The sequence below is a fragment of the Stegodyphus dumicola genome, chromosome 9 (genome assembly GCF_044657685.1).
Source record: "Stegodyphus dumicola isolate Sdum_Otavi_A_Nest chromosome 9, ASM4465768v1".
Classification (NCBI taxonomy): Eukaryota; Metazoa; Arthropoda; class Arachnida; order Araneae; family Eresidae; genus Stegodyphus; species Stegodyphus dumicola.
The window spans coordinates 137,939,525-137,962,262 of NC_140776.1; the positions used below are offsets into that span (position 1 = coordinate 137,939,525).

Genomic DNA, 22,738 nt, shown 5'->3' on the forward strand with positions numbered 1-22,738 from the left:
ACTATTTAAACAAAGCACTCTAAGGCTAACTGATCCCGTTCGTGGTCGAATACCTAAGACCGTTTAATACAAGTAATTCGTCCTTGATTTGAATCCAGGTGAACGGGCTAACTGCATTGTTGGTTTTCCTCACGTGTCATTGGAATACGAGCCAGTTTCCCTTAAAACGTCTCGCTTCCAGAGGCCTATCGGTAAAGTCTCTGAACACTGGCAGTTCGAATCCCGCCAACGAACTGGCTACATGGGCGTTTTCGTGGTTTTTCCCATGTGTAACGTGTATATGAGTTAGTTTTTATTGGAAAGTCCTCCATGAAGGCATCCCTTTTAGACAGATAAGGTTTAGGTTAGGCAGATAGGTTGATCGCTAGATCGAGGTTTTGCCGCTATCAGATATTAGCAAACCAAACCCTTAGAAAGTCCTTCATGAAGAATCTAGTAGCCCTCGTGTGCTCTTAGACTAGTAGCCCTCGTGTGCTTTGCCATATTCAAATTACCCAACTTAACCGATGGATAACTGTCTTTGTAAAGGTGATTTCGTGAATGAGGGATAACGGAAATCTAATACGTATTTATGTTATTAATATAAAAAGCCACAGAAATAAATATCCGGGCAGACATCTTGTTTCGTCATCATTATTCCTACCTCCCAACACATAACTTGGGGACTGCGAAGTTATGCGATTATCTAAGACGAATAAGAGCTTTCAAAACTCTAGACGAAATCATCTGAGCAACAAAGACTTCCTCTATGAAAAGAAATAGCTGAATAAAGATTTTATCCATCGGAAGAATTAATAATATTTTTTAGCATTTTGTATAAAATACTACATCAAATGATCTTAAATTCAGAAGTCCCTTAAATTATACCACGAAATTCTTTTTAATCGAAAATTTCATTTGACAACGATGTGGAATTTTGTCTAACAATAAGAAAACAAGAAATTAAATATTTTTTTTTATTTATGCATATTTTCGGCCTTTTTCTAACTCAAAATTATTCATTTAAGAAAGAAATTTTAGATTCTAAACATCTTTCGAGAATTCTCAGTAAGTCCCACAAATCTAACAGCTCTCTATAATCTTGATATTTTCTAAATGACACTGGATATAAGAAAGCATACTATTAAGTCGGCAGCTAAACTGGCATATCAGGTTTCAGACACAAAGCAGTAATTTTAACTGACAGCAAACCATACAAGGGACGCATTTTAAAAATCCAATGAAGCAGATTGCTCAGGATTCGTTGATTTGAATTTAATCAGGAAATTCTCAGACCATGCAGCTGCTGTCAACCGTAAGAACCTCAACTAATGCTTCCGAGCGTTGGCGCCACCCTAAAAGGCCACCAACAATTACTCCGGGCGGTGTCTGACATTTACAGCATCAAAGTAATTAACTCGATAGCAGAAAGAGTTCGGGCAGTCAGACAGACAAATGAATTAAAATGGCAATTGCTGAAAAGCATGCATTATTTTTCTGGCGGATTATTTGGACTCAATGGACATTTATCTAAATGATTAAACTGTGACAATCAGTGGCTTCTGTGGCTCCTTACACAATACAGATTTATGAGTTGCAAATAAAATCCAAACTAAGCAAATTGTTAATAGGATGCTAACAGGAATAAAGGAAACTGAAAGATTAATCAGTTTTTTCAGCAAGTATTTTACACATACATTTAAAACAATTAATATTTCTTTTCCTGTTGCTTTGTATACTATATGATCGTTAAGACAAGACTGGCTGTCACGACTGACACTGAGAATACGAATTCCCCGTAAGCTTTAGCTGTTGGCAGAGACGTTGCCAGGCATATTGCCGCCAGAAAAGGACAAAATCATTCGATTATGGGATAGTATCAGAACCGTTCCATAACTGAATAGATTAGTTCCTTTTTATGACTAATCGCTTACTGAAAATAACCTTGAGGAAAAGCATGGGGAACGAGAATTCAATCAAGAGCGGTTGGCAGAAATGGAGGGAAGAGCGAAAAAAATCAAACAAGCAGTGGGATCGGACGAACCGATTCAATCAAACGCTAACGCCTTGAACCGATTTCTTTCGACTGTTCTTTTGTAATTCTCTAAAACTTCCTTTCTAGGTAGAACTAACAATAAAATTCTAGAATGAAAAGTTTCTAAAAGTTTGGAAATAATAAAAATTAAATTCATTCTCAATAATGGGAGAATAAAAATTTCTTTCTCCCCTAAAATGGCAATCGACTTTTTTGGCACGCTTCCGACAAGAGTCAACTCTTTTTTCACAAATCAGGCATTCGTTCGTTCAGTAAAGTGAATCAGTTCGTGCACGAATAGCGCATCTCTATCCCTGGCACGCTTCCAACACGAGCTCTTCGTGAACTATAAAAGAGCTACCATTCCGTTTTCTGGAAGCGCTATTTATTTACCGAGTGATGTGAATCAGTTACGAGGCGAATAGTCCAAACTGCCGTCCAGTGCAGTCTCTGCGGGTCTGAAATTATGCTACCAGTTACCTCTCTAAATTATAAAAATGAAATGCGACTTTAAATTCATTATTAGTTAGTGCCTGACTGTTGTCGTTCCTTTGGTTAATCCATGTATACCGTATCTTTTATTACATAATGCATAACAGGAAAGCCATTGTATGACGTATCCCCGATAACAACCCTTGTGCTCTGTGCCGTATTGAACTAAGAAACCGACCAGAAGAATGTTTCCCATGAAGGCATTCCTTTAAGATAAAGGAAATCTCGCGTGCTCTGTCCTTAAATAATTTATATACTCATTAGGTTATGTCGAGGCAGGATTCGGAGTCCAGGCCTCCTGAATACGCGTCTAACATGTTTTCAGTTACAGCATGAAGGCATGCGGAAAGGAGGGTGAAAATACCTTATAAATTAACCAATCAGCTTAGAATGCTATTTACTTCATAAAAGTATGTTTTATTTAGCTCAAATGGAGAAAGATATTAATCACAGGTTAGATTATTCGCATACGGCAAAGCTTAAGAGGGATATCTGACTAAGGGATGCCCCGTAGAAAAATTTCTGATTCATTTTCCCATTACATATGGAAAGAAACCACGGAAACCAACCATGCGTCTAGTCCCGTTCGCCTGCGATCGAAGTCGAGTCAAACTCCTAGCATTTAGCGGTCTTAACCAGTCGATCACTGAGGCCATTTCCATCAAAATTAGCCGCCGAATATCTATAGATAGTACAGGTGAAAGTAGAAGTGTGCGAGACATTAGAATTTCACCACTGGTCGTACAGATATAGTGGTATCTCACTAACTGTACAGCTTCGACCCAATTCTGATGGAAAGGTACAAAGGGGGATCGGATCAGAGGATCTCCAGCCCCTCTTTCCCTAAGCCACTCGAGAGGAGTTTCGGCTCTCCAGTATTTTAAGGACCCCCATGCCACACAGACACTTACAAACATCCACACCTTCTGCAGGATTCGAAACCGGGCCGAATGATATGGCCGCCAGCGTGTGTGTGAGATTATGGCAAAGCCTCGAGGGCTATCTGCCTAAGAGAAGGGATGCCTTCGTGGAGGACTTTCTAAGGGAAACTGGCTCGTATACACGTTACACATGGGAAAAACCACGAAAACGCCCATGCAGCCAGCCCGTTCGCGGGATTCGAACCTCGGACCGAACTACCAGTGTTCAGCGATTTTACCGCTCGGCCGCTGGTATATGGCCGCCAGCATCGGCAGCGATTATATTGACCAAGCGGCTCTATAGATAATATAGAAAAATTAATTAATTCTGATAGTTTAGTCAAAATTTTTGTATAACATTCGGTATTTTTTTAGCATTGTTTCTACCATTAATGGCTTCACTGATTTATGAAAACTCTTACTTAAAGTTTCATCAAAATGGTTACATATACTTAGTTATAATTAAGCTGTCTCCCGTGTATAAGCCTCATGTACTCTAAAAGGAAATCATAAGTAGTGTAAATACTATATTAAACTAGAGATAAAAGTAATTACGCTTTCTCATAAAAGATAAGTGATAAATTTCCTAAATGCAACTTTAAATGCTGAGATGCAAACCTGAAAGTCTCAGCACAATATATTTTAAAGGAAATGGGAATAAAAATAATAATAATAAAAACTTATGTTCGCACAATACGCAGTTATGCAGGAATCGCTCAGGGAGAAATAGGATATCTGAAATGATTACCACATGATTTAAACAAAGCATTAGTCTTTTTACCGAAGTTTTCTTTCTTATTCATTCCTTTCAAAATTTAAGGTACTATTTCCTAATTAAATAATACAAATCACATTTAATATAAATACTTCATTAAACTAAAAGCAAAATCTTTTATTCAATCGTCTGCTTCAAAAAGGCGAGCTTAATTTGTCTAGCTTTAGAAATTTTGAGTCCGGGAGGGAAAAATGAGGCAAAATTAATTTTCTTGTTCATTCTTTTGAAAAGAAATCTGTTTTGCGGTAATGAGTGAGAGATAAAAAGAAGAAGCGGAATTTGTTAGGCGTGATTATTGACTGAAAGAAAAAATTCCTACCGCAGCGAATAAAGCAGTCACCTGATAAGATACTTTAATCCGAGTCAAATTCCATTACATTAATTAGTCTTATTAGATTAATTACATTCAATTTTAATTAGTTATCAGCAGTGAAACTAATTAAAACTGCATTACTTGGGCTAATCAGTAATTGCATTTCTTAGATTTTTCTTCTGGCATTTAACAGAAAAAAAATCTGATGTGTATACCACATGACTTCCTTGTACGCAAAATTAAATTATACGCATTTTTTCTTGCATTTCGTTTAAACTTATTGGATTGAATTAAATCTACTTCGCCGACAGCGCATAAACCACAATAGAAAAAAATGCATTCTTTAAAATTCACTCTATTTGTTTACCATAGCGACGCTCTGGCGCTAGGTTCACTTAACAGTATTATATTTCGTTCACATTATAACTTTCTAATATAAGACTCTATAATTGACAGAGCTATTGCGAAGAGCAATGTTGCACAAAATTTATATAATTTAAAGAATTATCTAATCGTTGCCACATATTCTATTAAATACTAAAATAAAGCTAAAACGATGTATAAAAGAAATTAAGCAAACAAAACAGAAAAGAAACAGTTTTTCACAGACGATTTAGTATTTCTCATTCAATTAATTCAGTTCTCACTTCGCGACAATGCAAAAATACATAAAAACTCAAAATATCTCTATTAAAAATTACGAAGTAAATCTTAAACACTTATTTCCTTGAAAAAATTCCAGAAAGGATTAAGCATGATTTAATTCGCAATAATAAATGAAGGCGTTTTCTTTGTTATTGCGAAGCTACGTTTCTCTAAATTGGCAACAAATCCACTAGTCTGCTGTTTCAAATGTAAACAAGCAATGGCCGCCATCAAAAAAATTATTAGGCTTAGCGGCACTTAAACAACTTTAAAATTGTTGATAATTCTAAAAATATTGCATACAGATTTACTAAAGGCATAAAAACGTTAACCGGAAGATAAGAACAACATAATTCAATCATTTTTAAAGCAAAAAATGTACAATTTACAAACATATAAGAGTAAAGAAACTGAGATCACTGAGCCGGGTAACAGAGTGGATATATATATAAATATATTGATATACGTTTGGTGCGGCCGATTGCAACCAAAATACGAGGTGCACATCTACATGTTATAGCAGTCATATATGCAAAATTTCAACGTTCTGAGGCTACTCGTTTTTGAGTTATGCGAGATACGTACGTACATACGTTCGTACAGACGCCACGAAAAATTCTCTTCAGAATTCATTTTAAAGCAGTTTTATAATTTTTTTTGGAGGAAAAGAGTCTTTTATTCTGTCCTTACGTACAGATATCAAGCAAAAACATAGTTAAATTTCATTCGATAGCGGTCAAAATGGATATTTTCGTTGAAATATGCTACCTGAAACTTTTCGCGATTACAATACTTCCTTTTTATTTCGTACAAGGAAGTAAAAATTAGGAAGGGGTATTGTTATGTTTAGAAATATATCCAAAATGAATTGCTACGGATTAAATTTTAGGAAGTATTTTCCTAGGAACTAAATTTGCCAATTTAAATTTCACACTTCCACTTACTGAAATGGGTAGTGCGAGTACGAAATGTCATAATCTTTTTTATTTATTTCCTATCTATTTATCGTGAAATTATTACAAAATAAATGCACGATTAACTGCCTCAGTACGAACGGATTAAGATTTGAAGAAGTGCCAAGCACTTGAAATATTTTGGTGCTCCCATATACAGTGGCTTTGAAAAGTGTTCGTACACTTATGATTTTCATTGAAATAGGGGTCTATCCATTCATTAAAAGTGAACTTTCTGAATGAGATTTTAATTTTAATTTTAATTTTGACATATTAGTAAATATTTTCACTTTTCGATAAATTAATATTAGTAGGATATCCTTTAGTATCCACAACAGCTTTTAAACGTCTAGAAATAGATTTTACTCCTTTTTTTTTTTTTTTTTTTTATTATTATTTCTGTATCAATGTTCATCCATTCTTCCATCTTTCGTTTTGATATCGTGTTTTCGTACTCTAACCTCCAGCAAATGTGTTCTATGGGGTTTAAATCTGGCGACTGAGGTGGTGTTTTCAAAACCTGTGAACAATTATTGAGACACTACAGGCGAACGTTGAGAGCCGTATACTTAGGATCGTTATCATGATAAAAAATTAAGTTGTTTCCAATACCCAAATTTTGGCTGATAATTTTAAATTGTCTCTTAAAATATTTAAATAAAGAGAATGATTCATTATGCCATCAATAAATACCAAATTATTTAGTCCCGATGTTGTCATGCCCCCCCCCCCCACAAGAACACCTTCACCACTATGCGTAACTGCTAAAACTAAGTTCTTAGAATGAAGTTTCTAATTTTTTCTTCTCCATACAGTTATTCGACCATCGGAACCAAAAACGTTAAATTTGCTTTCGTCAGCAAATAGGACATTATTCCGTACGTTTCGGGTGTATTTATCATTGATTTTGCGAATGAAAGCCTAAGCTTTCTGTTTTTCTCCCTAACAAAATTTTTTTTTTACGGGCAGAACGCCCATGTAATCCAGCTTCTCTGAGAACTCGTCGAACAGTTTAAGATGAAATTGAAGTAGAAAACTTTGCATTAAATTCTGCAGAAACTTTTACAGCACACAAACGTGGGTTTTTCACAAATTTTCTAATAATAAATCTCTCATCACGTTTAGTTAACTTTCTCGGTCGACCTTTCCTTACCTTGTTTTCAATTCGATTTTCTTTAAAGCGTTTTATCACATACTGCACTGTAGAGTGGGATAAATTAACTAATTTAGGGATATTTCGAACTGATTTACCACTATTATGGTGAAAAATGATCAATTTTAGAATGCCGTTTGTAATTTCTTTTCGACTGCGACCCATTTTTCAATAATAAATAGAATGCTATGAAGTAAACAATAAAAAATTAAAGCAAACGATGTTTTAAATGCCACCACAATGCAAAAATTAAAAAAAGCGGCAAACGATAATTCTAATTTTGATTTTATCCAAAAATATTTCAGTGTACGAAACTTTTGTGAGATAAAATGCTTGCCATTTTTTTATTATTAATTTCTTAAAAACAAAGTTGAGCGGTAAAATCGCTGAACACTGGTAGTCCGGTCCGACGTTCAAATCCTGCGAACGGGCTGGCTGCATGGGCGTTTTCCTGGTTTTGCCTATGTGTAACGCGTATACGAGCCAGTTTCCCTTAGAAAGTCCTCCACGAAGGCCTCCCTCCCCTTAGGCAGATAGCCCTAGTGTGCTTTGCCGTATTTTTAATAAACCAAACCAAATAAATAAAAACAAAGTTTCGCTATATTTTAAGAATATTTCATATAATTTTGTTACGAATAGATTATAGATCTGCTTATTAAAATCTCATTCAGAAAGTTTACTTTTAATTAATGAATAAAGCCCTATTTCAATGAAAATCATAAGTGTACGAACACTTTTGGGAGCCACTGTATATTTGTTCCAGTTTTTCTTACTGTCTGTAGAGTTAGCTGCACCACACTTTCCATGGTAAAAACGATAATGGGAAAATTTCCTAGTGCCCCCTTTCATGAGTTGTTCCTAAGCTTTTTTTTCTAGCTTTATGACTGAGCATGGAGTTAAGTTAGTTTAGTGAGTTTCATGCAGAATGTTTCAATTGTGCCCATATTTTGTTCCATGACCTTTTGAAAAGGAGGTATACCTCCGGTATACGTCTTCTGAAACTGCCAGATAACAGCACTGAGTTTCGCTGCATTTGTAAGCTTACTTGCAATTACCTTTTCTTTAAAAAAATCCTGCGAAAAGAAATCGTATGGATTAATGTTCGAGCTATGCGCTGTCTCTCACCTTCGTAACGTTCAGGGAACCGATGTGACATTACATGTATATTAAACATCTCATATAAGAAATCAAGAACAACATTTGCAGTGTGTGGGCACGGTCCGTTTCGCGTGAGTCACTGAGTATGTAAAGGCTGTTTACACTAGTGTCTATCTGAACAAAAGGAGTCGGTTCCATGCTATAGGTGAAATTCAGATTTTTCAACTGAAGAAGAACTGGTTTTCTTGAAACCGTGGAGCAGTGTCGATAGTGCCATATACTTCCGTTAGCTCAAACAAACCCTAATGTGAGTACCAAAGTGTCCAGCCGTCCAGAAGGGATAGTAGTTAACATTGACTGCCTTAGCAAAGAGCCTGGGTTCGAATCTCTAAGAACGAACACGGTTGTGTGTAAATGCATACCGTCTGTGCGGCAATGCGGTACACAAAATGTACGGCAAGCCGAAATCCTCTCGAGAGGTTGTGGTAGGGTAGAAGGGGTGTTGTCCTCGGAATTCCATCCAGGACGGAAGCTTAGCAATTAGCAAGGCCCGGCGATACCTAACCTAATATGCCTACGTGGATGCACAGATAATGCTTTATTTCAACCTGTGTCTACATCAGAGTGAGCGCGAAACACATATTTATGTCGCCACCAATTTCTTCGTTTCTTCAGAAAATATAATGAACTTCTATGCAGGACTTAATCGGCCATTATCCGCCATCTCCGAAACTGCTTTTGTGTAACCGTAAATTTGTGTCTATTGTTGACTTCTCCTGACTTATACCGGATTTTGCATGAATAAAAGCACGCGTTTCTAACATTCAGTGTATAATGCTGAAACTTTCATGGTGTGATTGAATAGTAAGACACTTCTTGTGCCATTCTGTATTTCATTTTGTAGAGTTTAATTTAAAAATTAAAAGAAGGTGTTTATTTATTCTAATAATAAATAATTTATAATTTTCAGCTATATGACATGTATTCTTTGAACATGTTGTATCATGTTATTCTCTCAAAAATTGATGACTTAATTAATGGTTTTTCTATTCTATACTAGGTGGCGCTGCATACGGCTTCTATAACAGGTATATTTGGCTCCAGCTGTCCTAATCTCTAAAGTTGCTACTTGAGGTTCAGCGAGGATATACGATTTCTTCAACGATTAAAAAGGGTTTAAAAAGAATGCACGATTAAATATACAATAAATAACACGGTGTTTTATATTTACACATATATATTACATATTATGTGTATCATTATGTGGCGTATTATATTACATATTTTATTGTTAATATGCAATAAATAACACTGTGTTTAACAACACGGTGTCTAACCTAAACAGATTATTTACCTGAAGGCGGCAAATGTAGTCACTTTGCTGTCTCTTATGTTACTAAGAATATTATGTTTATTATGAGTTACAAATGAAACGTCTTCAGACCAATATTGTGTTTTATGTCTATAGTTCAACTCTAACTTTCATTAAGTTCCAAAATGACTTAGGCTAAATAAAGGTGTACTGTTTCAAGCACAGTAGAAGAACAATAGCTTAAAGTATCGGATCATTTATCTTATTTTCTGCTTCGTCAATAAATATGTCTTAACAAAAAACTATGGGGGAGAGATATAAGTACCTTTTCGGAAAAAGATGTTTGTTAACTTCTTAAACGGAAATGACATGTCTCACCCGCTCGTCAGAGTCGGGTGGCGCCTCACCCGTATGCACTTTCAGAGTCGGGTGACGCCCGCCACACTTGCTTAAAAAACAAATAAATTTCTTCGAACGTGCAAAGAAATTATGATACTTAACATATGATCTTGCTTTCTTTTTCTATTTAAAAGTGTCTCATTGTAGATAACTGTGAATCGTAGTGAAGGCAAGTTTATTTTTTGCCCCCCCCCAAAGTAGTCCCAAAGATGCTCTATATTCAGGTCTGAGGACTGAGTTGGAATTCCATCCGCTGCATACCGAGACCCTGAAGATATTCTTCAGTAACCCGAAATCGGTTCTGTCGCGCATTTTCGTCTATCAGAAGACACCCAGGACCAATAGGCAGCGGCATATTGGGGGGGGAGGGCATATTGATGAAGGATCTTGTCTCCATATCTCACGCCGGTTAAAGTTTCTCTATGGAACAGATGCAGGTCAGTGTGTCCACCGAGAGAGATCCCAACAAAAACCATTATTCCACCACTTCTGTAACTGTCTTTCCACAGCGTGGATTGGTTGTATCTGGTGCGTTGTTCCCTCAAGATCAATTGACGACCTAAATTACTCTCCAGTGTGAACCTGGACTCGTTTGTACAGAGAGCAGACGCCATTGTTGACTGGTCCAGGAGACGTGTTTCCTTGCCAAACATAAACGGACACCTCTGTGTCTTCGGGTCGAGGAGACATAAACAATTGGTCGTCTTGCATACAGACCTGTAGTAGGCTCTTGTCCCTGTTGCCACTAAATGACCTGAGGCAAAGTAATGTTGCTGTTCCGTGTTCGGGCCGAAAAAGCTAAATAACGGTCTCCCGCAGGTGGTGTAACTCTTCATCTGCCTGGAAAATGTCATCTAGATACAGAATTTTCGGATTCGAACTGATTCCATAGTCGGTAGACCATACAACGAAAGGCATTGAGACGTCTACTTAATTATGTCACAATAACTAAAGGTAACACTACTTAATTAGGTGACTTGTTCCTTATAACTAACCTTCAGAAGTTAACTTCTATGAATTTAGAAGTTATCGCAATATCCAGCAAGAAATGTAGAAGTCCTCACACTTCAAAGATCTTCGCTTGAAGATATTCTTGCTTGAAAGTGTTTCAGTTTTGTAAAGGATATATGGCTTAAAAATAAATTGTTGATATTCGAGCAAAGTAGGGAGATTCTTTAAAAACTTCTCTATACTTGGCCATAAAAATTGCACAGACCTGTGGGATGAGCGAATATGTATGTGACGACACACGGTGTAAAGGTATTAATCAACATATAGTTGTTAGGAAAACTTAAAGCAAACGGCTTTTTAAGGAATTCGCATGCACGGACGTAACTGCTGACGTAATTCAAATGACATAATTGATAATTAAATTTCTGCTTATTTAAAATTTAAATACTGTTCAAAACATTACCTTTAACGCAGTCGTAGCGGACTACGTACGATCCTTCTGGATTCGAACATTTCTTTTCGGTCTCATCCGAGTAGCTATAGTTACAGTTCTTTAAGCCAGAGCACCTGAAAATATAGAAATACACATGAGTATACCGATTGCACATTTTCATATAATTTTTTACTATATGCTTACAATATTTACCTAACAGTTAAAAAATATTACAAAAATTTGTATACACCTATCATTCGAAGTATTCCATATCTTAAGAATTTCTTTGGAAAATTAAATTGAGAAATTAGTACGCCCAAAGGGGATTTTTTTAACGTTCTGCGTGTTACCTTTATTTATTAAATATCGTATTCTTCGCACTTAAACCATAAAATTCAATTCAACAGCAATATCACAAAATAATTTAAAACAATTAATATATATAAAAAAATTAAGTCAATTCCGACTTAGGTCAATAAAGAGAAAATTTATTTAGTTACTTTTTATTAACATTTTTTCGTTTCTAATTTATGAAGCTGATGGTGGTCTATAATTTATCATTCTATCCATCTCTTGTAATGCTTCATTATTGCAAGGAACCTTTCCAGTGAGTTTCGAGTAGTCCAGGTCTTCAATTAATATTCCATCTAATGATTTCACACGACTCAAGGCGACATATGCTTGACCTGCTGCGAAGAGATTTCGGTCCTAGATATATGACTGCATAATATTAATAGTAATATTACTTAATACTAGTAATCTTGTAATCGTAATTTGCGTTGTTCTTCAGTTTCATTTTTTTATAGCTAGTGCTAATGCATGTCTTTGACGATCAGCTAACAATCGAGTTTCGCGCTGCTCTTGAGAAGCATCCTGTAACTTTTGATTTCGTTTATCTAAGCGTTGACGCTTTTCTTTTTTTGTTTCATATGCAAGCTTTTCTTAGCGCTTATGTTTTTCTTTTTCTAATCGTCGCTTGCGTTGTGTTGTAGTTTCTTTTCGTTTTCTTTTCGAATTCTCCGTTTACGAAGCAAGGAACATTTTAAAGGGTTATATTTTAAACATACAGTGGTGGCCAAAATTGTGGACACTTTTGGAAATTTTTATGTTTTTGAACTTTGTATGCTTATAGGAAACGTTCCGTTTCACAAAATGCAAACTTGTATATATCATTTTAAAGAGAATTTATTGCTGAATTCAATACAAAACACAAAATTCAATTATTTGCAATACAAAAAAAAGTTAAACGATAATAGTTATCGATATACATTAGATAGTGATGATTGCAGTGAGTTATCAGTACTTAGTAGGGTACCCTTTATTTTTGATTACAGCTTCACATCGACGTTTCATTGAGCTGACAAGAGTTTTAAGCTCTTCTTTCGATATTATATGACGCCAAGAAACAATTATAGCCTCAATTAGTTCCCTTTTATTTGATGGGCGCCTCATTCGGACAAGAGGTTTCCAAACGGTGCCACAAATTTCGATAGGATTCAGGTCAGGACTGTTTCCTGGCCATGACAACAATTTAATGCTCTTTGTACGAAACCACTCTTTCGATATTTTGGCCGTGTGGCAAGGAGCAGAATCCTGCTGAAAAATAAACGAAGCATTGTTGAGAAAGAGATCTCTGATGGAAGTTTTGATGGGAAAAAGATCTCTGATGATCTGGAAGCATTGTTGGGAAAGAGATCTCTGATGGAAGTTTATTAAGTTTTGGTTCTAGAATAGTGTCAATGTATTTTCTGGCATTCTGTGTCCCGCCGATGACATGAAGGCGACCAATACCATCTTCTGACATGCATGACCAAATCATAACACTAACTGAGTTTTTCACAGTTGCTTGAATGCAGTCAGGATGTAGCTCTTCTCCTATTCTAGGTTACAGCCGAAAACATCGCGGACGAAAACGTCGCGGAGAAAACAACGCAAGGCAAAAACGTCGTGGTACAAAATATCGTGGGAGAAAACATCGCAAAGAGAAAACATCGCAGTTCTAAAACATCGTGGTACAAAACATCGTCGTCGAAAATAAAGCGGTTCAAAAACTTCGCAGTTCAAAAACATCGTCGTCGAAAATATCGTGGTAAAAAATAAAGTATCTAGAAATCATCGCATGACGATAACATTGCAGACGTGCTTCTTTCAGGCTTTAATAACTGTAAATGGATATTCCCATATTGATTTGTGATGGCAAGATGTAAAGAAGGATAATTTTTACTTTCATACTTTTTATTAACTAATAAATTTTTGCTGAGAAAATAAGAATGAAACTTAAGCATAGAAAATTAATGCAACGTATAGAATTAATAGAATTTTAAACCGACATAGTTAACTAACAAATGCCATTAATAAATCATTTTTATGAAGTTTTTACTGGTAATTTTTCATGAAAAGTATAACCTATAATTTGCATTTAATTTTTTATGCTTAAGTTTCCTTCTTACTTTTTCAGCAAAAATTTATTGGTTAATAAAAAATGTGAAAGTAAAAATTATCCTTCTTTACATCTTGCGCTCACAAATCATTATGGGAACATCCTTTTACAATTATTAAAACCTGAAAAAAGCATGTCTGCGAAGTTGTCATGCGATGATTTGTAGATACTTTATTTTTTACCACGATATTTTCGACGACGATGTTTTTAAACTGCGAAGTTTTTGAACCGCATTATTTTCGACGACGATGTTTTGTACCACGATGTTTTCTCTTTGCGATGCTTTCTCCCACGATATTTTGTACCACGACGTTTTTGCCTTGCGTTGTTTTCTCCGCGACGTTTTCGTCCGCGATGTTTTTGCCGCGATGTTATCGGCTGACACCCCTATTCTACGTCTTACATATTTTCGCCCATCACTACCGAATAACGATATCTTAGTTTCATCACTCCATATAACTTGTGACCACTGATCATCTGTCCAATTAATGTGTTCCTTTGCCCACCGTAGTCTTCTTTTTCGTTGCTGAAAATTAAGATAAAGCTCTTTTCGTGGAATTCTACCTCTCAGTCCAACATCTGTTAATCTTCTCTTGATTGTTCTTGAACTGAAAGAAACACCAGCATCATTCAGATCACTTCTGATGGCCGCTGATGACATTTTTCTATCTTGAAGACATAGTCGTTTTATTCTTCTGTCATCAATAGATGCGGTGCACCTTTCTCGGCCTTTTCCTTCTTTGTTTTTTTTATTGAATTTGTCTCCTGATATCGTAAACAAACTTTCAGACTCCAGATGTAGTCACTGAACCACCCACCTGTCTTGCAATTTCAGCATAGGAAAGACCACTTTCTCGTAACACAATAATATTACATCTCTTTCTAGGTGTCCAATCTACTCTTTTATTTGATGTCATTGATTCTGGACTAAATATTAAAAATTTTTACAAAAAATCCTACTTATAATTGCAGTGTATAAGAAACAGGTCCTCCTTCTACAGAACAAAGCAAAATAATGAATTATTTCAAGTGTAAACATGATGTCAGCTTCTACTGGCAGTTACTAACATTTGATTGGTTCTCAGAACAAGAACAGTGATTGGCCAGGAAAGCTAGACATTACAAACCACTTCATAACATTGTTTTTTATTTATATTAAAGTACATATAACTTTTTTTTTGTATTGGAAATAATTGAATTTTGTGTTTTGTATTGAGTTCAGTAATAAATTCTCTTTAAAATGATATATACAAGTTTGCATTTTGCGAAACGTAACATTTTCTATAAGCATACAAAGTTCAAAAACATAAAAATTTCCAAAAGTGTCCACAATTTTGGCCACCACTGTATATTATTATCGCGTTAACATAGAAATATGGGGAGAATTTTCGCTACATATTGGGACATTACATCCACTTCATCCAACTCTATAAAATTACAGTTCTTTAATTCCATACATTTTAAAAATCCTTGCAACTCTGTCTTACTGTTGCCACTTATTTTTGTTCAATATTACAATCCCATTTATCACAGTCGTGTACTATTATTTATAAGTTGTTATAAAATTGTTTTTTACAGCATGTGAGAATTCCTAATAAACGGTCATTATTTGTATGTCTTATAATATAGTTAAGAAAACAGCATAGCTTTAGTAGGAATAAGTAGGAATTGACTTTAATATGTGAAAAAACTGTATTAACATCAAGTGTCATCCACTACAAGTTAAAAAAAAAGTATTTGAATTTGAGTGGAAGAACAAAAGTATTTTATTAACGATTGAAAATTTGAACAAGATATAGGGAGAGTGAGCTAATAGTAGGAATTTAAAAAAGCATATCTTTAGAATTTCGGATACACTGTCCTGCACGCTGGAGGTAAAAATGTTCTTTTTTCCTCCGAACAATGTTGCCATTGCTCGTTTTGAAATCGCTGAGTTTGTTAATAAAAAAATTCGTTAAAGTTTTACAAAATATGAAATCGATAATAGAACAAATTCCAAATTTGGCTCTCAGATGTCCATATTCGGGTGGAGGATTACGTTATTCAGAATTGGATGGCTCTAGGTACCGTTGTTTTATCACGATGCGAGAAACATACATATATTCATGCAGATTCTTCATTATTTAATTTCTTTAATATAGGGCAATAATATTTGGTGGCAACAATTTGAAAAGTGATATGCCATTTATAGGGATTTGGCGCAAAATGGAAAATTGGGATTTTGTCGTTAGCGATATAATTGTGATCTTCACTTATTACGTTATTGTAATGCAAGGTGTAATGGTTACAAACAAGTGTGTATCAATGATACAAAGCAGGTGTATTATTGATAATACATCATATGAAACCACACTGTCACATTGCAGTTGAAAGGCAAATATACATGCGTATTATTCATTTCAGAGCACATTATAAGAATATATTAGCCACTTACGCAGGTAGCCGCCTAAAACAGTTATAAAAATTTATGTATAATGATTTTCCAGTTAGTGTCATTTCATGGGGCCAGCTAGTAATTAATAATAATATCGATAAAGAACTGCGTTTATTGCTTTGAAATCGCTTATTTTGTTAATCAGTAACAGTCAGAAAAATTAAATATCTTACGTTTTCCCCTAATAGCAAAACATTGACGCGTGGAACGTAAAAGGACGGTGCCACTACACTCTTCTTGAATCGCTGAGTTTTCTGATTAAATCTGAAAAAATATCTTGAGCTTTGCCGATAATTAACTTAATTATCTGTTTGCCTAAGCCTTTTTTTCCCTTTCAACCGATTCAATTTTTTTAAAATTTTGCCACAAATTCTCGTTTAGGACCTGATTAATCATACTAGAATTCTGATGGCTAAATTGAAAAATTATGATTTTTTAAATGAAGATTTATTAGAACTTCTAATGCAGTTTGTTGATTTTGCGTGGTTCTTTAATAAAAAATTTTTGGACCATTTTTGTCATCCTGGAAAATGAATGAACAATGATAAAATTTTTAAATAGAAAAATTTAATACTTCGTCGTTAACAAGTTCACGATTTTAAGTAAAATCAGATGGGAATTCTAAATTCAACAAAAATTTAAATTAATTGAATGTAATGTTATGCCAGGCTAGATAGAATAACTTTCTAACATTCAGATGATTTTCTTTTTTTATTATTTCTCTGTATTCTATAGATTGAAAAGTACAAAGTAAAACATACATGTATATATAAAAACTATTTTAAAAATGCATTAAATAAATAAATGTGCCGCAAAAAATACTTGTTAGTTCCATAATTTTCTTATTGATATGTTATAAGTTATTTTCTCCCTCCTTTCCGCATGCTCTCATGGTGTAAATGGAAGCATACTTGACGCGTATGCGAGAGATCCAGGCCTCGAATTTCGGCGAAGGCATTTAACATTTTTACGTCTCCTGCTTTAAAAAATCCTAATGACTCTACAACTGGCGCCCGAACTAAAATGTGGTGGACGATAATTCGCCATCACCAGCATAACCCCCAGTCACCCTTTAAAAAGGGAAATTATCTGGAAGTCATCTGGACTAACAACTTACAACTGCTGAGACGCTGATACTCTCTCTGGTCGTACATAGTTTTCTAGTACTTCTCAAAATTACTGGAAGGCATATGAGGGCATGATACGGTTACAGGTGCATACAGGATCAATTACAGTTATTTAATTGCGATACCCATTACAGTTATACAGGAGACCGGACCAAAATGTCGCCAAATAGTAGTCGCTAAGTTTTACGTCTTGTCGCCAAATTTGGTGATCAAAATTACTCTCAAAACTGTTGCCAATTTGGCGATATCTCGCCAAGTTAGCGAGATAGCTATTTATTCACCATTAAACAAATGATTAAATAGACTTGCTTCTGTATTCTTATTTTTCCGGCAGAGCATTATTTCCTTCAAGCTTTGCATTTACACAGAAAAATACAACAATTTCACATAAAATTTCACTAAAATTATGTACCAATGTATAAAATTCATAAAAATATAAATGATAGTACTATAGAAATTATACATATTATGAATTATTATATACATTTTGCATTAATTTATGCTTGACGGTTTTGACTGATAATCAGCAATCGTTAGAAGGCCCACAATTTTGTTTTTAGTCACGAATGATCAAGATTATTATTAAAGTTCCCCCATAACACCTTAGTACACTTGATTAAAACTGTGTAATTTCACGCATATTTTACTATCAAGTTTTTCATAAACATAAAGACATTATATATTTTAGCATTGTTCTAATCAAAAATTTAATTTTTTCTTTTTTATAACAACAATTTTCGTATGCCCAAGTTCTTTTTAATGGAAGATGACTACTTTATTGCAAAGAAAAACAGTTCTACAAGCAGAGATAAATTTTTCACAAAAGAACCTTGCTAGGCCAGAAAATTTAACAACTCGCGATAAAAGTGAAATATATATATAACAACATTGCTAAATGAGGTTTTGGACAACATAAAATATATTTTGATACATGATCAAAGACATAAACAATGAGGCTTTACCCCATCTTAATATTTCATGCAGCTGACTGATACACACAGCAATGAATCTCTCAACAATGATTAATGATCGTTTTCAGGGCTAGGTCAACTTTCTCTTGCAGGCAAGAACACTTTACAAGCTATTCTTCCAGCTGGTTTAATGTACTTCTTATTTTAGTACGAAACTACAGAATTCTAGACTACCACGGTGTATTTTTTCCTCTCTCGTGTAAAATCAATTAAGGAACAAGAGCTTTCCCATGTTAAGATATTTTTGTTTTTGCTTTACGAAAGAAATTTCCTGTCACCCAATAAAATGTAAGTATAACGATACTATTTTTAATATTAAAAATGCGCTTTATCTCTTTCGAAAAATATAGCAAATTCTCATCATAACTATTATAATTATGGTGTTGGTGTATTTAATTATGGCAAAGCACACTAGGGCTATCTGCCTAAGGGAAGGGATGCCTTCGTGGAGGACTTTCTAAGGGAAACTGGCTCGTATATACGTTACACATGGGGAAAACCACGAAAACGCCCATGCAGCCAGCCCGTTCGCGGGATTCGAACCTCGGACCGAACTACCAGTGTTCAGCGACTTTACCGCTCGGCCGCTGGTGGGCCATAACTATTATAAAGCTGTAGTGGTCTCCAAATGGGTTCCGCGGAACCTGGTTAGGTTAGGTTATTTGAATATGGGAAAGCACAGGAGGGCTATTTGCGTGAATGTATATGTTTCTGTGACGTGAGAGGAAGACATCCAAGTAGTGTTAGTACTTAGGACGCCCCCTTATCATTGGTGAAGTGGTTGTGGTTAAACACTGCTGATTACTGGTAGTTCGTTCCGAGTTGAAACCAGGTGAATGAGCTGCTGCGCAGCTGCTTTTCCCATGTGCAACGTGGAAATAAACCAGTTTTCCTTAAAAAATCTTTTATAAAAGCATGTGCTTTGTCATATTCAAATAAGAAACCAAACAGTTAGAAGAGAAAATTAAATGCAAAATCTTAAACATAAAACACACATGAGCCATTTGTTCAATAAGAGGGATTCCCTTCTGCGAAGTTTTCCGGCTATAAACGGAAAGGCTCAAAGGAATTGATCACCGGAATGAATATAATCCAAAACTCACCAAACTTTGTCGACTCACCAATCTTTATTTTCACAAATATCATATCATCTTCGTAGACATTTATCCAATCATAGTTAAATACGATAATTTTTATGTACACTGGTTTTAAAAAAGTACCGACGTAGGCATTTTAGACAGGGAAGCAAGGCAGCGTGGAGATTTTGGCATGGCGGAAGTTAGGAAAAGGGATGACGTAGCTGCTTGCGAAGAGTATTTATACCAAGTAGGTGCATACGTACAGCTAAACTGCTATTGGTTAATTTTAGGTTGTTATGTAACGTGGAAAGATCTTGAATTTGGGAGAACAGATGAACTTACGGGGAAGAACAACAAATTTACAATGATTAATTGTGAGTTCCCCAATCGTTTCTTAGCGCAGCAATCGTATTTTGTTATACCTTACACAAGCACACATATACCAACATTTTGTGAAACTTAATTATTAATTTAAGTTTTTGATAAATATCAAGGACTTAAATTAATAATTTAGTAGAAATAGATTAAACCATTCTAAGAAGATGCTAAAATTTCACAAAGAAACTTATTACATTTAAATTATGAATCAAAACTTAACACCATCCCTTACTATTTTTGAAACTTTTTTATAATTTATTTATAGTGGATACACCAATCATATTAACAATTATAATATATTAGTATAATACATTGTGTGTGTGTATATATATATATAGTATTAAGCCAGGTAAAGAGGGTGGGTATCTTAGTATACACACATATACCCCCTCTTCATCCGGCTTAAAAGTCCTTTTAGTTAAAAAGTTTACCCGGCCTTTATTTTCGCAATCGATGGTCGAAGTCATATACTTTCAATTACAGAAAATTGGCAGTTTTTGAGGTCCTTTTCGACTTGCCTTGAGGAATTGTTTTATTAAGTTAGAATAATTCGAGGAAATAAGTTTAAATGAAGTATAACAAAAATGTGTATAATTTAATAAGCCGTACAAGCAAGTCCACATCAATTTGTTTTACACTACTTCTAACCGTGTCCACAGAAATATTACCCAGCTTTTATTTCGCCTCCATTGGTAGTAGACATATACTTTCGATTACGAAAATATTCTAAATGACGCAAACATTCGTATTTTGCAATTCTAAATTTAAAGACATCAATCCTGTAAATACTATTACGACATCTAACTTTTTATACGTACCTTCGGTCCTTATAATTATATACGGGAAAGTTTTCTAATAGTTATAAAAAAGGTTTAGCTCACCTACGAGAAGAAGTAGTAGAGAAATTTAATTTTAAAATCAGCGCTGTTTCACGCCGTATTCAATTTCCATCGAAGGATCGGTTAGTAAATAAATTAGAATAAATCTAAGTTGATTTTTTTCCCCTTAAATGCCATTCAATGATACTGTTTCGCAATTTACTAACGTCTTAAATTTATTAACCCAAAGAGGCGTTAGCCCAGAATAGCTATACGGCATTTTACCTCGAATCACTAAAAGTGTTGAATCACATTTCAGACTGTTGCCACCCAATATAATCGCCTTGTATTATATTTAAAGAAATAAAAAATGAAAGAATCTGCATGATGTATTTTTCTCGCACTGTGGAAAAAACAACGGAACTTAGAGCCATCGAATTCTTAATAACGTTGTCCTCCACCCGAATCTGGCACCTGGAAGCCCGAATTTCGAATTTGTTTTATTACATACTTAATATTTTGTAAAACTTTAACGAATCTTTGGTTAAAAAACTCAACTATTTCAAAGCGAGTAGTGGCAACACTTGCAGAATAAAACATTTTAATCTCCAGCGTGTAAGACTAAAGACTCCAGCGTGTAAGGAAATTCTAAAGATATGCTGTTTTTAAATATTTTGCTGTTGAATGGAATTTTGTGTGGCGTAAACGCCAAGAATATGGTATTTAATACATAAAGTAAACACACAAAACGCTGATAATAAAAAGACAAGAAAGAGTTTTGTAAAGCCATCTTAGTAAGAAAACTGAACATTGATAATACGAAATTGATAATATGACTGGGAAAAAAAAAAAAAAAAAAAAAAAAAAAAGAAAATAGGCATGCGAACACCTAACACTACATAGGGAATTGTAAACATATGCTGATTTTAAAATTTTTGTTGCTTAACTTTGTTATTGAATTGTATATGGCGTAAGTGCGAAGAAAATGAGGTTTAATAATAAAACTAAAAAGACAAAAAAAAATGGGATTAACATTAGTGAATGCAAGAGGAGACTGGTAGACTGCGAGTTCAAACTCTTTTAGGCGAGTATTAAAATCTGAACTGAGAAACGAGTGAGACTGATGAAGTGAGAAAAGCCGGGAAAAACAGAAAAATGTGTGCTAACACTTAACGCTGCATCGGGAATTGTAAAAAAATCTTAACAAACCCTTTGGGGGGGGGGGACCGTTAAAACCTGAAACCTTTTAGATTTTTTATTATTTATTTTAATTTTAAAATATAAAAACACAAATATCTGCGTCATTTGAAACTTTTTTTTAATTGAAAGTAGATGTATGCGACCACCTACAGCGAAAATAAAGTCCGGGTAAGGAATTTTGTGAAGACAGTGTATATTTTTTCTTTTCCGTGTATAATATTTTAGACGGCTAGCTACGAAAATGCTTAGTGAAATTTGCTTTCTATAAATAACCATGTATGAATTAACAAAGCGGAATTGATAGAATTTATTTCAACAACACCTGAATTTGGATGCCTTGGTTTAGCTAATTATGACACAGTACACGAGGGTTATCTGCCCAAGGAAAAGGCTGTCTTCATTAAGAACTTTCTAAGTGAACTGGCTCGTTACCTGGCCTTATACATCGGAAAAACCACGAAAACGGCCACGCAGCCAGACCGTTCACCTGGAATCGAACTTAAGACTAACTACCAGAGTTCAACGACTTTATCGCTCTGTCGCAGAAGGGCTCTCTGAATTTGTGAAATGATATAAGAATATTTTTAGCAATAACAATTATCGTAGCTATTGCTGCAAGAAACTTCCATAAAATTTAAATAAATAAATAAAAAATAAAACAAAGCTATTATACCTTGGAACACAAATTAAGTATTCAAGTAAATTTTGAAATAAAATTTTAAAAAAGCCTGAAAATTAGCACTATACATTCATTTTCTGTGTAATTGTAGGTGAATTATCTACACAGATATCTTTATGCTTGTTTTTAGCTTTAGAATATAAAAGGTTTTATT

General features: G+C 34.7%; 1 protein-coding gene across 3 annotated transcripts in view; it reads right to left on the reverse strand.

Annotated features, from left to right (window-relative positions):
• LOC118205585 (mannan-binding lectin serine protease 2-like) overlaps positions 1 to 22,738 on the reverse strand; it is a 232,465-nt gene that overhangs the window by 66,265 nt on the left and 143,462 nt on the right. For all 3 annotated transcript variants that reach the window (XM_035377889.2, XM_035377883.2, XM_035377878.2), the window contains exon 3: positions 11,489 to 11,592. In XM_035377889.2, coding sequence (XP_035233780.2) covers positions 11,489 to 11,592 — 104 coding nt within the window. The remainder of the gene's footprint in view (positions 1 to 11,488; positions 11,593 to 22,738) is intronic.